General features: G+C 42.6%; 2 protein-coding genes across 3 annotated transcripts; both read left to right on the forward strand.

Annotated features, from left to right (window-relative positions):
* The first annotated feature begins 323 nt into the window (after nucleotides 1-323).
* On the forward strand, nucleotides 324-6,979 carry LOC133534022 (protein Jumonji-like). Of its 2 annotated transcripts, XR_009801960.1 has the most exons (4): nucleotides 324-1,225; nucleotides 1,940-2,101; nucleotides 2,660-5,083; nucleotides 6,304-6,979. XR_009801960.1 is itself a non-coding variant. In XM_061873113.1 (3 exons), exons 1-3 carry the CDS (start codon nucleotides 1,040-1,042, stop codon nucleotides 2,786-2,788), a joined length of 477 nt encoding a protein of 158 aa, XP_061729097.1. In that variant the 5' UTR covers nucleotides 324-1,039; the 3' UTR covers nucleotides 2,789-6,979. The 2 variants fall into 2 exon arrangements, 1 of the variants encoding a protein (XP_061729097.1); XM_061873113.1 differs by having other exon boundaries at nucleotides 2,660-6,979.
* A 2,459-nt stretch (nucleotides 6,980-9,438) lies between these two features.
* LOC133534023 (uncharacterized) lies at nucleotides 9,439-11,671 on the forward strand. Its single transcript, XM_061873114.1, has one exon. The coding sequence runs from the start codon at nucleotides 10,565-10,567 to the stop codon at nucleotides 11,669-11,671; it is 1,107 nt and encodes a 368-aa protein (XP_061729098.1). The 5' UTR covers nucleotides 9,439-10,564.
* The last annotated feature ends 2,814 nt before the right edge of the window (nucleotides 11,672-14,485 follow it).

The raw sequence follows: 14,485 nt of genomic DNA on the forward strand, positions 1-14,485 counted from the left end.
GCCCAGTAAGATGGCGCCACTTTTTGATATTTAACAAATTTAACACATGATTAAAAAAAATAAGGATCTAAGTCAAATGGCGTTCTAAAGGTTTTAATAATGTGTCGAATGATCTCAGTAAATTTACTGTGGCCACGAAGTTTTCTTTGACAATCCACCTCTATTTCAATTTCTCTTTGGTAAAATAGATCACTGCAGATCGACGTGGCACTCAAAAAGGACCATAATTCAGTAATGAATAACTTTTCGATTACAATTTTTCAATTTTACATTTATACAGTAAATAGGCCACAAGGGCACTTTTACACGTCAACATGGAATTTACATACAAACAAAAACAAGCACATCAACAATTATAAAATACAATTAATTGAAAATATTAATGCAAAATAAAGTATTATTGTTTAAAGAAAAAAGTAAGTAAACTATTATTATTACTTAGAGATGTATGAAGTCTCTAAATGTTGAATTACAAAAAAAAAAACAAACAGATACAAAAAGAAATCTAAAATTACTTAGAGGTGTAAATATCTCTAAATGTCAGAACTAAATGATTTTTATCAAATTATCCTTAGAGATGTAAAGAGTCTCTAAGAGTCAAAAATTCAGTATAATTAAAACATTCATCAGGATAAAAGAAACATACGAGAACCGAATGAGGTGTCTCTCTAAGACTAATTTGATAAAAGTCATTTAGTTCTGACATTTAGAGATATTTACACCTCTGGATAATTTCAGTTTTTTTTGTATCCCTTTTTTTATTATTATTATTTTAGTAATTTTTTTGTAATTGTATTTTATACTTAATTGTTGATGTGCTTGTTTTTGTTTGTATGTAAATTCCATGTTGACGTGTAAAAGTGCCCTTGTGGCCTATTTGCTGAATAAATGTTGAAGTTGAAGCAGACCAGTCTCCACATGGCTTTATTCCAGGTACGGCATCCCTCGCGACGAAAGCGCAAATTTCCGTCGCGCAGTAGAAACACTGTGCCCCGCCTACTGTCAGAACAAGTCCATCTGGCTGGCCTCCGAGATCACCATGGTGCCACCCAACATCCTCAGCGAGCATGGAGTGAAGCTGTCAAGGCTGCTGCAGCGGCCCGGGGAATATGTCCTGGTGTTCCCCGAAGCCCATTCCTGCTCAATAACTACTGGGTTCGGGATATCGGAGAGTGTATACTTTGCATCAAACGCTTGGCTGACGGATGTGTTTAAACTGTTTCAAGTGAGTTTTTTTTGTTGCTATTTAAAGGGAATGACATAATAAAAAAAAATAGGGAGTTATCTTTTTCTTTTTCACAATCCATAACTCCCATGGGAACAATATAGCCCTTTGTCCTTCGGTACACCTGCATGAAATAATAATACATTGTGCAACGAGGGGGGTAAGTGAAATTTTGGATACGAGGGTGGTAATTCCCGACAGCCGGAGGCTGGAGCCACCCGAGTTTGCAATATTCTTACCCCCGGAGTTACACACAATGTTTCTCATCACACTTGCGAAGAAAAAACTAAATTATAAGCCAAATAATTCTTAAATACGGTGATATATCAAACATTCGTCCGCCATTTTGTAATTTCTTGGCAGGTGAGGCATCGAAGGCACAGACATAGTCGGCATTCAGCCACGATTGAAAATTATATAAACATATTTTAAACGGCTGTTAAATTAATCAAATTAAATAATTTTAAACATAAACAAAAAAAGTTAAATTATAAACGTTAGTATTTTAAGAGTAAAACTCATTTATGCTACTCGGTTTGTATGAATAAGTGACATAATTAAAAAAGAAGCTTTAACTCCCTAGGGAGCTATAGCTTTTTCTTGACAATCCATAACTCCCGCGGGAACAAAATAGGCCTTTGTCCTTCAGCACACCTGCATGAAATAAGATCTTTTTCGAGCAAGTGTGACGAAAATAACGTGTTATGGCAACAGGAGCTGCGCAACAGCTGCGAGCCGACCATGTTCTCCCTGGAGCAGCTCCTCCTGAACGGCAGCGCCGACTCCTCGGCCCCTCACCAGGTGTGCTCCGTGCTGGCCACGCTGCTCAGCGCCGAGCTGGAGCACCGCCGCGCCCTCGACCACAAGGGGCTCAAGGTAACGCGCCCGTGTTGCACAGAATACGTCCCTGCCCTGTCTGAGAAAACTAAGTGTATATAGATTCAATCCGCACGGCGGGACCCGCTTGTGGGAGGCCGATGGGATGAAATCACTGTCACAGTCACTGATGGGTTCGAAGGACCAAAAGATGTACGGGTCGTACATCTGAGCTGATATGATTCTTGATGGTTGATTGTGGTCTTGATGGAAACACTGATTTTGGTATATGCATTTATTGATAACCAAGGTATATGAGTACTAGCTAGGAGCACGTATAAACGTAAACTAATTCATAAATCGATGTATGGCGTAATCGCAAATACAGCAATTATTATAAAGTCATTATATTTAATTTAAACGCTGACGCGAGAAATGTGCGATGCTTGCATTGTACACAGGCCGTCCCCACATTATGGGACATCGAGGGAAACCTTAGATATAAGACATAGGACATTTTGCTAAAAGGAAACTTTATTTTTAACCGACTTCAAAAAAGGAGGATTAAGAGATGATTGAATTAATTATTGATTCTTTATTCCGACATTTTATTTGCAGGTGCAAGAACGTCCCCCATCGTCGGCGCCGCTCAACACGTCGTACTTCCGCGCGTGGAACACTCGCGACCAAGACGAGTGCGAGTACTGCCGCTCCACCCTGTTCCTGTCCAAGGTTAGACATCACTAAACGTAGCTCGCAGTATCAACCCCCGCCGCCGCCGGTCACGTAGTCCGCGCGTGGAACACTCGCGACCAAGACGAGTGCGAGTACTGCCGCTCCACCCTGTTCCTGTCCAAGGTTAGACATCACTAAACGTAGCTCGCAGTATCACACCCCGCCACCGCCGGTCACGTAGTCCGCGCGTGGAACACTCGCGACCAAGACGAGTGCGAGTTCTACCGCTACACGCTGTTCCTGTCCAAGGTTAGAAATCACTAAACGTAGTTCGCAGTATCAACCCCCGCCGCCGCCGGTCACGTAGTCCGCGCGTGGAACACTCGCGACCAAGTCGAGTGCGAGTTCTACCGCTACACGCAGTTCCTGTCCAAGGTTAGACATCACTAAACGTAGCTCGCAGTATCAACCCCCGCCGCCGCCGGTCACGTAGTCCGCGCGTGGAACACTCGCGACCAAGTCGAGTGCGAGTTCTGCCGCTCCACCCTGTTCCTGTCCAAGGTTAGACATCACTAAACGTAGCTCTCAGTATCACACCCCGCCACCGCCGGTCACGTAGTCCGCGCGTGGAACACTCGCGACCAAGTCGAGTGCGAGTTCTACCGCTACACGCAGTTCCTGTCCAAGGTTAGACATCACTAAACGTAGCTCTCAGTATCACACCCCGCCACCGCCGGTCACGTAGTCCGCGCGTGGAACACTCGCTACCAAGACGAGTGCGAGTACTGCCGCTCCACCCTGTTCCTGTCCAAGGTTAGACATCACTAAACGTAGCTCTCAGTATCACACCCCGCCACCGCCGGTCACGTATTCCGCGGCCTTATAGCCATGCACTTATAATCATTTTCTCAAGTTCCGCGCGTACAGGACAACACTCGTCTTGTTAACACATTACGTAACTATGTCGAAAGTTTAAAGGGCCATATTTACTGTAAAACGTTGTACGATACATGTGAGAATTTCCTATTTTTCGCCCTTGTATCGTAATGTACAGTCGCCATCAGATATATCGGAGCGGTCGAGGTGCTCAAAAATATCTGAACACGCACTTTTAACGCCTTGATAATAGACGTGTGTTCAGATATTTGGCTGTTATTTGGGTTAGTAAATATTTCATAGAAAGTTTATAATATGCGTGTAGATAAAATAGTGTACGTAACTGTACATAATTAGGCATTAAAACACTCGTGTGATCTTTTTAAGAAACTCACTTCGTTCGTTTCTTAAACCCACACTCGCGTATTTTAATGCCTTTTATTATGTAGCAGTTACCATAACTACGATTACAACCCTTTAACTTTTCGACATAGTTACATAATGTGTTAATTTACGCACTAGTGCGGAAAAGTAGCAGCATGTGTACTGTAATAGTACATTGTGCAACGAGGGGGGAAAGTGAAATTTTGGACACGAGGGTGATAATCTAAGACTCGAGTTTGCAATATTCTTACCCCCGGAGCTACTTTATAGCACTAGTGCGAAAATTACCATATTACGCTAGGGAGTTATAGCTTTTTCTTCACAATCCATCATTCTGAAATCCTGCGTCGTTCTGGCCTCTATGGTATGGAGGCTCTACTAATGCAGCGACAGCTAGGGTGGTGTGGACATGTCCTCCGTATGGATGACCGCCGGTTGCCCAAAACCGTATTCTACTCTGAATTGGTGGAAGGCAAACGCAAGCACGGCGGTCAGCATCTGCGTTACAAGGACGTGCTCAAACGACACCTGAATGCTTGCAACATCAACCCTGAGCGCTGGGAGGAGCTTGCTGCAGACAGAGCATCTTGGCGGTCCACCATTTTTAACCACATCAAATCGTTTGAGGAAAACCGCCTCAATGCCTTAGATACCAAACGCCAACAACGTAAAGAGAGACCGAAGCCCTCTTACACGTATACATACAACGCGTCTGGCCAACTCTATTGTAACACCTGTAAAAGAGTCTTTAAGACCAAGTTCGGCCTGGCCAGCCACATTAGGGCCCATAATCGGCGTAATCCGTAATTGCTGAGGTCGCCGTCATCGAAATCGATGAGGAGGACTATATATGAAATAAGATCTTTTTCGAGCAAGTGTGATGAAAATAACTATTATTGTATAGGTGACCGGGCTCACGGGCCGCAAGTCCGCCGTGTGCCCCGAGCACGCGCTCCGCCTGCTGGAGACCAGGAAGCACAAGAACGTGGATCTGCACACGCTCGAGTTCCTCTCGTCGTTCACCACGCCCGCGCTCGAGGAGATGCTGGAGCGGCTCGACGCGCGCACCGCCGGCGACCAGAGCGCCCACGCGGACCCCGAGTAGAGGTCAGTCATATTCACATTTATTTTACGAGGGGGGTGGGGTTAGGGTCGGCAACGCGCATGTAACTCCTCTGGAGTTGCAGGTGTACATAGGCCACGGAGACTGCTTACCATCAGGCAGGCCGTATGCTTGTTTGCCACCGACGTAGTATAAAAAAAAAGCATACATTGTCATTTTTTTTTTTAATATTATAGGACATTACTACACAAATTCCGAAAAACTCATTGGTACGAGCCAGGATTTGAACCCGCGACCTCCGGATTGAAAGTCGGACGTCATATCCACTCGGCCACCACCGCTTCCTTATGTACGAAATATCATTTTTAAATAGTATTTATAAATATTTATATATTATATATATCGTTGTCTAAGTACCTTCAACACAAGCCTTATTGAGCTTACTGTGGGACTTAGTTAATTTGCTTTTCGGTGAAGGAAATCATCTTGAGGAAACCTGCATACATCTGCGAAGAAATTCAAAGGTGTATGTGAAGTCCCCAATCCGCATTGGGCTAGCGTGGGGACTATAGCCCGAGCCCTCTCGCGTATGAGAGGAGGCCTGTGCCCAGCAGTGGGACGTATATAGGCTGAATTATTATTATTTTATTAACATAAAACAATAAATTGTGCCTAATAATAACACAGGTAAGGAGTAAATAATAAAAATCTGTAGAAATAAGAAATAAAATATCAATATTAATTCATGTCAAAAATTTATTGGTTTTTTAAAGCTATTCAGTCAGAAGTCCAGTTACGGAAAAGTAGACCTTCTGGATTAAGAAAGATTTCAATTTTGAGACAAATCCGAGATAGCTAGGTGTGTTTTTTATACATGTTATGTAACCCTCTTCAATTCTCAGTCTAAAGTGAAGTCATTAGTAATATAATAGTACATTGTGCAACGAGGGGGGTAAGTGAAATTTTGTACGAACTAATTCGATAATATCGAGCCTTTTCTAAAAACCCCAAATTAGGTTGCGTTGTTTTATCACAGAGTTCCTATGTCCACCTCTTGTCTCCATCATCAGATCAGCTCGATGGTACCATAATATTGCATTGTCACCCGAGTTACATATGTATGCAAAATTTCAGCTCAATCGGAAACCGGGAAGTTGGTCAAATTTAACTTGCAAGATTTGTTTACAGACAACGGTCAGGTGAAAGTAAATAAAAGCTTGTTAAAATTATGTCTATTTAAAAAAATTGCGATATTTTCTTTTAGACGAAACCAGTGCATCCACTCAAAATGCCTCAGGAGCACACTGCAGCCGTCGACAGGAACGGCCGGAGCCCCTTCACTGATGTTTCCAGGCCGAATAGGGCTTACGATTCCGGGATCCCGCGCATTTAGTCCCACTTGTTGTGGGATTCCGATCCCGCGGGATTCGGGATGTAGTTTGTATCGTCAGCCTCCCATCTTACAAGCCGGGAGATAACGTTGCCATTTTTTTAAACTGCGCACCGCATAAGGTACCTACGCCAAAGGGTACTTAAACTGGCCTACTTCCAAAATGGTTTGCTATTGTGAAATCAGTCAAACAAGTTCGTTAATAGAAAAAAGCGCGGATTTCAAATTGTCTATGGGACGATAACATTTCGCGCATACATTTTTTAAATATGCCACTTTTTTTCTACTGACTGAAATTGCTTGACAGACCATAAGTGTGAATTTTGCGTCCGTATTCGCTAGTGTCATAGACAAAACTACAAGTTCACGTAAAATATAAGCAAAATAAAAACGGGCCTTATTTGGAGCAGGTACCTTATTTTTGATGATTTTAACAAACGTGCGTTTTGAATATTTAGAAAATAATACTTTTTGTTTAAATGAAATTAATTTAGTTTTCATTTATAATGGTAATTTGTAAAAGAGGGGTCCTCTATTAATAACATCACACGAGGGGGAGGGAGGGGTACAAAAATGTGACCGGGGGGGGGACATACCTTATTTTTGATGATTTTAACAAACGTGCGTTTGAAGAATATTTAGAAAATAATACTTTTTGTTTAAATTAAATTAATTTAGTTTTCATTTATAATGTTATTTTTTAAAATAGGGGTCCTCCATTAATAACATCACACGAGGGGGAGGGAGGGGTACAAAAAATGTGACATGTGACATGGGGGGAGTGAACAGCTTTGTGACGTCACTTAACTTCACATATAAACAAAAATTGTACAGCTAAATAACTAGTTTTTGCAACGATATATAGTTTTATTGCGTGACATTTTATTCCTCATCGGTTTCGTGTCATAAAATTTCTAAATTGATATTAATAAAAATATTTTTTTATTAAAATAATACTTCATTCTAATTGCTTATTTCAGTTATTTCGTTAAAGAGATTGACAAATATGTGACGACACACCAGGGGGGAGGGTTGCCTAATGTGACCAGGTGTAACAAGGAGGCAAAAATTCATGCGATGTAATAAACTGATGACCCCAGACGTGTAAGAAAAAAAAAACAAAAATAATGATACAAATTGTATGGCATCGTACTTGTGGGCCAGCTTCGTATATGGCGGGGTTTAACACTAACCCCCTTATTCATAAACGTGTACTAAAGTTACGATGCCGCTGATCATCGTTCGTCCCTTTCCGACGTATTGGTATGATGGAAAGGGACAAACGATGATCAGCGGCATCGTAACTTTAGTACACGTTGATGAATAAGGGGGTTCATGAATAAAAGGAGTTCATAAAATGAACCGGGGGCTTTACGTCCAAAGCTTTAAAAGGGATAGTAATAGTGCAATTTGCCGCCAGGGGCAGCACTAGCACATACCGTAAACCATAGAGTAACATACACTACCATCACAAAGTTTAATACCAAACACGGAATATGCATATTTGCATTTTTCATTTAATTTTTTTTTTTACGAAAATTCTACTTTGCAGTAGGTACCTACAATCCGAAAAATAAAGCGTTAAACGATTTATTAATCAGAATTTATTAAAAAAGACATAAGGTAGAAGTACTAGTGCTCGACACTGCACTAGTCACCGACATGGGCACTTTATTTCATGGAAATATAGGTTAAATTTGAACAACGAAGATTTTTCTGTATTCGATCTTAATCCTTGTCACTTTGACATAAAGTGCCCAAGTCGAGTACTAGTGCAGCGTCGAGCACTAGTACTTCTACCTTATATATAATAATAAAAAAAAAATCATAGTTCCTCATCGAAAAATCCTCGACGCTTTTCCACTACAGAGTAATCATTTATGATACTAATAAGCTCCAAGGGTAAGGGTGAGGTTAAGGGTTTGTCCAATGGCTAAGGTCACCCTGTATACTATGCATTAAACAGTTTATAGACAAGTTTTCGCAGATCATTCGTTACAAATAAATATGACATTGATGTATTACGGCGGTTGATTTACAGTTTGTGCTAGTGGCGCCTACGCAGAATTTTGCGTAACCTATTCCGCGAAATCTACTTTTTTTCAATGTTGTAAATGTGTAACATTAAGTTAATTTAAGTTTAGTAATGTAAAACGTAAGATAGCGAAAAACATGAACCATAGCGTAACAAGGGTCGTCAGTACTGAACTATCTACAGTGGACTGTACATAGTTTAGTACGTGGATAATACTGAAAGTTTCTGGAATGAGCCATTTAGAGGTCACGCAATGAAAATCTTGAAAATATAACTTGTTTGGAAATTGTATATTTTTAGATACAATTTGTTCGGTGATGATTTGTATTTTTGGAATGCTGTTTGAAAATTATATGTCAGGGATTTTATAAATATTAAAAAAAAAGATTTCAGGAGCTTTCAGTATGACCTAAGTACAAGTGATTACAATCACGTCTAAAAATATCGATATGTGTAAAGTGCCAATAATAGTATAGACGAACTTGTTGGCCATATATTAAGGTAGTGTATACATATATTTGGCACTTTGTCCGTATCGTCATTTTGAGACGTGACTGTACAGATATTAACACATTCAGTGCTAGCGCAAGCCGATAAGGTAGTAATATCTTTAGGTATTTAAATAAAAGTAAACAAAATCTACCCTCAAATGGCTCCTCAAGCCAGTAGAGGGTAGATGAAAACATTACATGATCAAATAATGTAGGTTAAAGTCAGATCGTTCAGTGACAGATCCAGGCGGTTTTGTATTTGGTTGGTTAACCAATAAATGTTATAACTACCCGAAAATGTATAAATGATTTGTTTAATTTTATTTAAATACCTAAAGATACAGAGTTATAGCGAAAAACGCCTGCGAACAGAGAACCCGCCTAGCGCGTCCTTGGAAGTGAATGTGTTAAAAACGATTACATAATAATATTAATTATGAATAACCCACCATTAATATACCTCGTTTTTTGCATTAGAAAAAGGATAAACAATCTTGACGTGCCTTTTTAATAAAAAAACGTTTAAAAAAATAGTCTTCTTGGTGTGCCATCATCTCACGTCGGCGCCCATCTCTCGGAATTTACTTATATATAGGTACTTATGAAACCAAATTAATGTAAATGATAATAAAATATATATAAGTAAATGTTTCGACGACCGGTCTGGCCTAGTGGGTAGTGACCCTGCCTACGAAGCTGATGGTCCCGGGTTCAAATCCTGGTAAGGGCATTTATTCGTGTGATGAGCATGGATATTTGTTCCTGAGTCATGGGTGTTTTCTATGTATTTAAGTATTTATAAATATTTATATATTATATATATCGTTGTCTAAGTACCCTCAACGCAAGCCTTATTGAGCTTACTGTGGGACTTAGTCAATTTGTGTAATAATGTCCTATAATATTTATTTATTTATTATTTATTTATTTATTTACATAATGGATATATACCGAGGTGTTACTATAATTAGGTTAAATCTAAAATAGGCCCTTGAGGCATTGTGCAATCAAGGTAATAAATATCGATACGGACAAAGTAACAAAAATATGTACACACTACCTTAATGTATTGGCATTAAGGTCGCGTATTGAATGTAGTTTTAAGTTGCCGCTGTTGCCCATAAAGTCGTGCATACATATTTTTGGCACTTTGTCCGTATCGATATTTAACACATTCACTGCAGGGGACCCACCTGGTGGGCGCTCGTGAACTTTGTTCAGATGCCGGACAACCCGCTGGGCGGGTTGTTTTGTACGCAGCTATAGACCACCGGTTTCTGGGGTAGTGCGCCGTTTTTTGTCTGGCAGTGAATGTGTTGACTTTACCAAGGATGCTGGCGGCGTTTCCATCTGCATATAAATTGTTACATACTTCATGTAAATTATTTTTCAAGTTTTTTTTTATAGACACGTCAGGATTGTTTACTTTCAATGCTAAAAGACGGGGTGACGTGTATGCGCCCGCGCCGCCCCCCACCTCAGTAATAAACTAGCTTCGCTATATACCGGTCGTTGGTCATTTCGCTCCCCAAGTACTTCCCACTGGCGACGAACGGACGTTACCTTGCGCGTGTGTGTGGTTATTATTTAAAAAATCTGTTTTTAAATCATGTCAAATCTCCTCGGAAGTTTAACCGCGTTTGACCACAATTCCCAGGAATGGGAGATTTTTAAAAGCAGATTAGTGCAATATATTAAGTTAAATGCGGTAACGGCGGACAATGAGTGTGCTTTACTTTTAACTCATTTAAGTGACGAGACATACCGACTGGTAAGGAACTTAGTGCATCCGAAGAAAGTCGAGGATTCTAAGTTCGAGGAGCTAGTAGCGGTGTTAGATAAACAATTAGCACCAAAACGTTGTATTTTCGTCGAACGGGCGAAATTTTACGAGGCGACGCGTGACGTTGCAGAAAACATCGAACAATGGGCGGCTCGAATAAGTGGACTTGCTGTACGCTGCGAGTTTGGAGCCCCCTTGGATGAGCTGCTTAGGGACAGATTCGTGCTGGGGCTGAGCGTAGGCCCAGAGCGCGACCGGCTGTTCGAGCAGGATGCTGCCACGTTAACGTTCGCGAAGGCCGTGGAAGTGGCCCAGAAGGCGGCGTATGCTAGGAGCGCACGTACTACGTCTGTTCCTGCTGCCGTCGTGCAAGTCAAGCAGGAGCCGGTGTACCGGGTGGGTACAAGTCGCCCTGGTACCGGGGGGTCCTCCGACTCTCGACGCTGCTCCGTCTGCGGGCTTAAGAGCCACGACGCAAGTAAATGTAAATACAAGAACTACCGCTGCCAGGGATGTGGACAAAAGGGGCATCTAAAAAAGGTGTGCAACGCTGAGAAGGCGAAACAGTGTCGTGTTAACTGCATTCAAGCTGACCTTGAGGGATCAGCTGAGGCTTCTCAGAGTGCTGAAGGTTGCAAGGAGTGCGAGCTATTTAATTTAAGGTACGTTAATTATGCACCAATATTATTGGATGTAGATCTTAACGGTAAAAAGTTAACAATGGAACTTGATTGCGGTTCAGGCGCGAGTGTGATAAGTGACAAATTATATTATAAAACGTTTTCGGACACTAAATTAAAAAAATGCGATTTAAAAATGTGTTTCTACAATGGTCATCAAGTCACGCCACTGGGCTATTTCACTACAAAAATAACATATTTTAAACAAACGCATGACATAGATATTTATGTTATGGAGATGGTAGTCGTTTAGGTCTATTGGGCCGTGATTTTATGACCAAGTTTAACATGTATTTTGCGATTGACAAACAAAGAATTAATTTTGTTAGTTCGGAATCGTTTCAAAGTGAATTACCGCGGTTGCTAAGCGAATATTCGAGCCTTTTTAGTGAAGACTTAGGTAAATTTAATACATTTCAAGTAGAATTGAGATTAAAAGAAAATGTTACGCCTAAATTCTTTAAGCCTCGTACGGTTCCTTTTGCTATTAAAAATAGGGTAGAGGAAGAAATTGACAGGCTCGTTGGTTTAGGAATATTGGTACCGGTAACATTTTCTAAATATGCGACACCTATAGTGCCGGTTTTAAAGGATAACGGCAAAATAAAGATAGCGGGTGATTTTTCCGTAACGCTCAATAAAGATATGATAATAGATAAGTATCCTATGCCCCGTATCGAAGAGGTGTTCGCGCGGCTCGGTGGCGGTAACCGTTATACGAAACTCGACCTTAGTAACGCATATAATCAATTTGTTTTATCAGACGATTCACAAGAGCTCACTACTATAAATACAACAAAAGGGTTGTATAAGTATACGAGGCTCGTGTATGGACTAGCCAACGCGCCGGCTATTTTCCAACGCGCAATGGAGACACTCCTAGTAGGTATAGAAGGAGTCAGCTGTTGGCTCGATGACGTATGCGTAACGGGACCTACTGATGAATTGCATTTATCGCGATTACGGGAGGTTTTAAAAAGGTTTCATGACTCGGGTTTAAGATTGCAAAAAAGTAAATGTGACTTTTTTAAAAACAGTGTAACTTACCTCGGTTTTGTAATAGATAAAAATGGTCTACGTGCATGTCCTAAGAAAACCGAGGCTATTTTAAACGCGCCTAAACCGGCAAATATTTTAGATGTTCAGCGTTTTTTGGGCATGGTAAATTATTACCGCGGTTTCGTACCTAACGCGTCAGGCATGCTGAGCCCTCTCCACGAATTATTGCGCAACGGGGCAAAATGGGAGTGGGGTTCCCGACAGCAAGAGGCTTTTGAAAGCGTAAAAAAAGAACTGTGTTCAGATCGGGTACTGGGTCATTTCGACCCCGCGGCACAGCTGGTGTTATCAGTAGATGCTGGGCCTGGCCTTGGTGCGGTTCTGAGTCAACGTGACCCACAAACGGGAGCGGAACGGCCGCTTGCTTTTGCCTCGCGATCGTTAACCCCTAGTGAGCGAAATTACAGCCAAATTCAGAAGGAAGCTACTGCCTTAATATTTGGAGTAAAACGTTTTCATCAGTATTTATATGGTAGACAGGAACCATTTATCTTAAAACGGATCATCGACCATTATTATCCATTTTTGGTAAAAAGGTTGGAATATCCGTAATGGCGGCGTCTCGACTTCAGCGTTACGCGATTATACTGTCGGCCTATAACTATGACGTCCAATACATAAGTGGCTCGAAAAATATAGTAGCGGATTATTTTTCTCGCGCGCCGCTGCCGGAATGTGACGATGAAGAGGATGAGGGAAATATTTCTTTTCTAAAATTTTTAGACGCAAGTGTGGCACCAGTAACATTTGATGATTTAAGGCAAGCTACCGAAGCTGATCCAGTGTTGCAAACTGTAATTAAGTATATGAGCCACGGATGGCCACGAAAAATCGTTTGCAGTTCAGTTATGCCCTTTTTCAATTGCAAAGCTGACCTGGAAGTAGATGACGGTTGCTTGTTTCGTGGTCATCGGGTAGTTATTCCGACGTCGTATCGTAATCAGATATTACAGGACTTACACTCTGGTCACTTAGGCATAGTAAAAACAAAGAGTATCGCGCGTAGTAAATTGTGGTGGCCAAAAATCGATTCCGATATCGAACAATGGATAGGATCATGTGCAGTTTGTGTGGCCACGCGACCCTCCCCGCCGCGCGCCGCGCCCGCGCCTTGGCCTCGCCCTCCGGCCGCTTGGCATAGGATACATATCGACTCCGTGGGAGGAACTCCTATCGCTGTCGGGTCAACGATGAAGTACCTGGGACTCGTCCTCGATAGCAAATGGAGGTTCGTAGAGCATTTCAAGCGCCTGGCACCTAAGTTGATGGCTGCAGCCGGAGCGCTTGGACGGATTCTCCCAAATCTGGGCGGACCGGGAGGGGCCTGCAGGCGGCTCTATATGAGTGTCTTACGCTCAATGGCGCTTTACGGGGCGCCAATATGGGCGGATACCCTGAGGTCTAAAAGTGCGGCCCTATTGCGTCGACCGCAGCGCCCTATAGCCCTCAGGGTTGCTCGAGGGTACCGTGACAATTCACATGTGGCAGCCGGCCTGCTGGCTGGAAGCCCGCCATGGGACCTTGAAGCCAAGGTGCAGTCCGCTGTCTATTGGCGGGTGCAGGCTGCTAGGAGGGAGGAAAACTGGCCCGCCCCTCAAGAAGTTCGCCAGTGGCGGGAAGAGGCGCGAGAAGTGCTCTTCGAAAAGTGGTCGGAGCGTTTAGAGATCCCGGGAGCTAGCCGGGACCTGGTGGCTGCTATTCGGCCCGTTCTGAAGGAATGGGTCGAACGCAAACATGGCGCACCCTCCTTCCATCTCACACAGCTCCTGACGGGGCACGGCTGCTTCGGCTGGTACTTGTGTGAGAGGGTGGGAAGAGAGCCAACAACGGCGTGTCACCACTGTGGAGGAGGAGCCGTGGATACGGCCAAGCACACGCGCGAAGAGTGCCCTGCGTGGGCGGAGCCTCGCGCTGTCCTGTCCACGGCTATAGGAGGTGACCTCTCACTGCCGGCGCTAATCCGCCGCATGGTGGACAGTGAGGAGGCATGGGCGGCAGTGACCTCCTT

This window comes from Cydia pomonella, unplaced genomic scaffold, assembly GCF_033807575.1.
Source record: "Cydia pomonella isolate Wapato2018A unplaced genomic scaffold, ilCydPomo1 PGA_scaffold_38, whole genome shotgun sequence".
Lineage (NCBI taxonomy): Eukaryota > Metazoa > Arthropoda > Insecta > Lepidoptera > Tortricidae > Cydia > Cydia pomonella.

Bases quoted from the DNA above. Each gene is read 5' to 3' on its own strand.
- LOC133534022 (XM_061873113.1), top strand. From the start codon at position 1,040: ATGGTGCCACCCAACATCCTCAGCGAGCATGGAGTGAAGCTGTCAAGG. The intron at 1,226-1,939 runs GTGAGTTTTTTT...TTATGGCAACAG, and splicing joins ATGTGTTTAAACTGTTTCAA to GAGCTGCGCAACAGCTGCGA. The intron at 2,102-2,659 runs GTAACGCGCCCG...TTTTATTTGCAG, and splicing joins TCGACCACAAGGGGCTCAAG to GTGCAAGAACGTCCCCCATC.
- LOC133534023 (XM_061873114.1), top strand. From the start codon at position 10,565: ATGTCAAATCTCCTCGGAAGTTTAACCGCGTTTGACCACAATTCCCAG.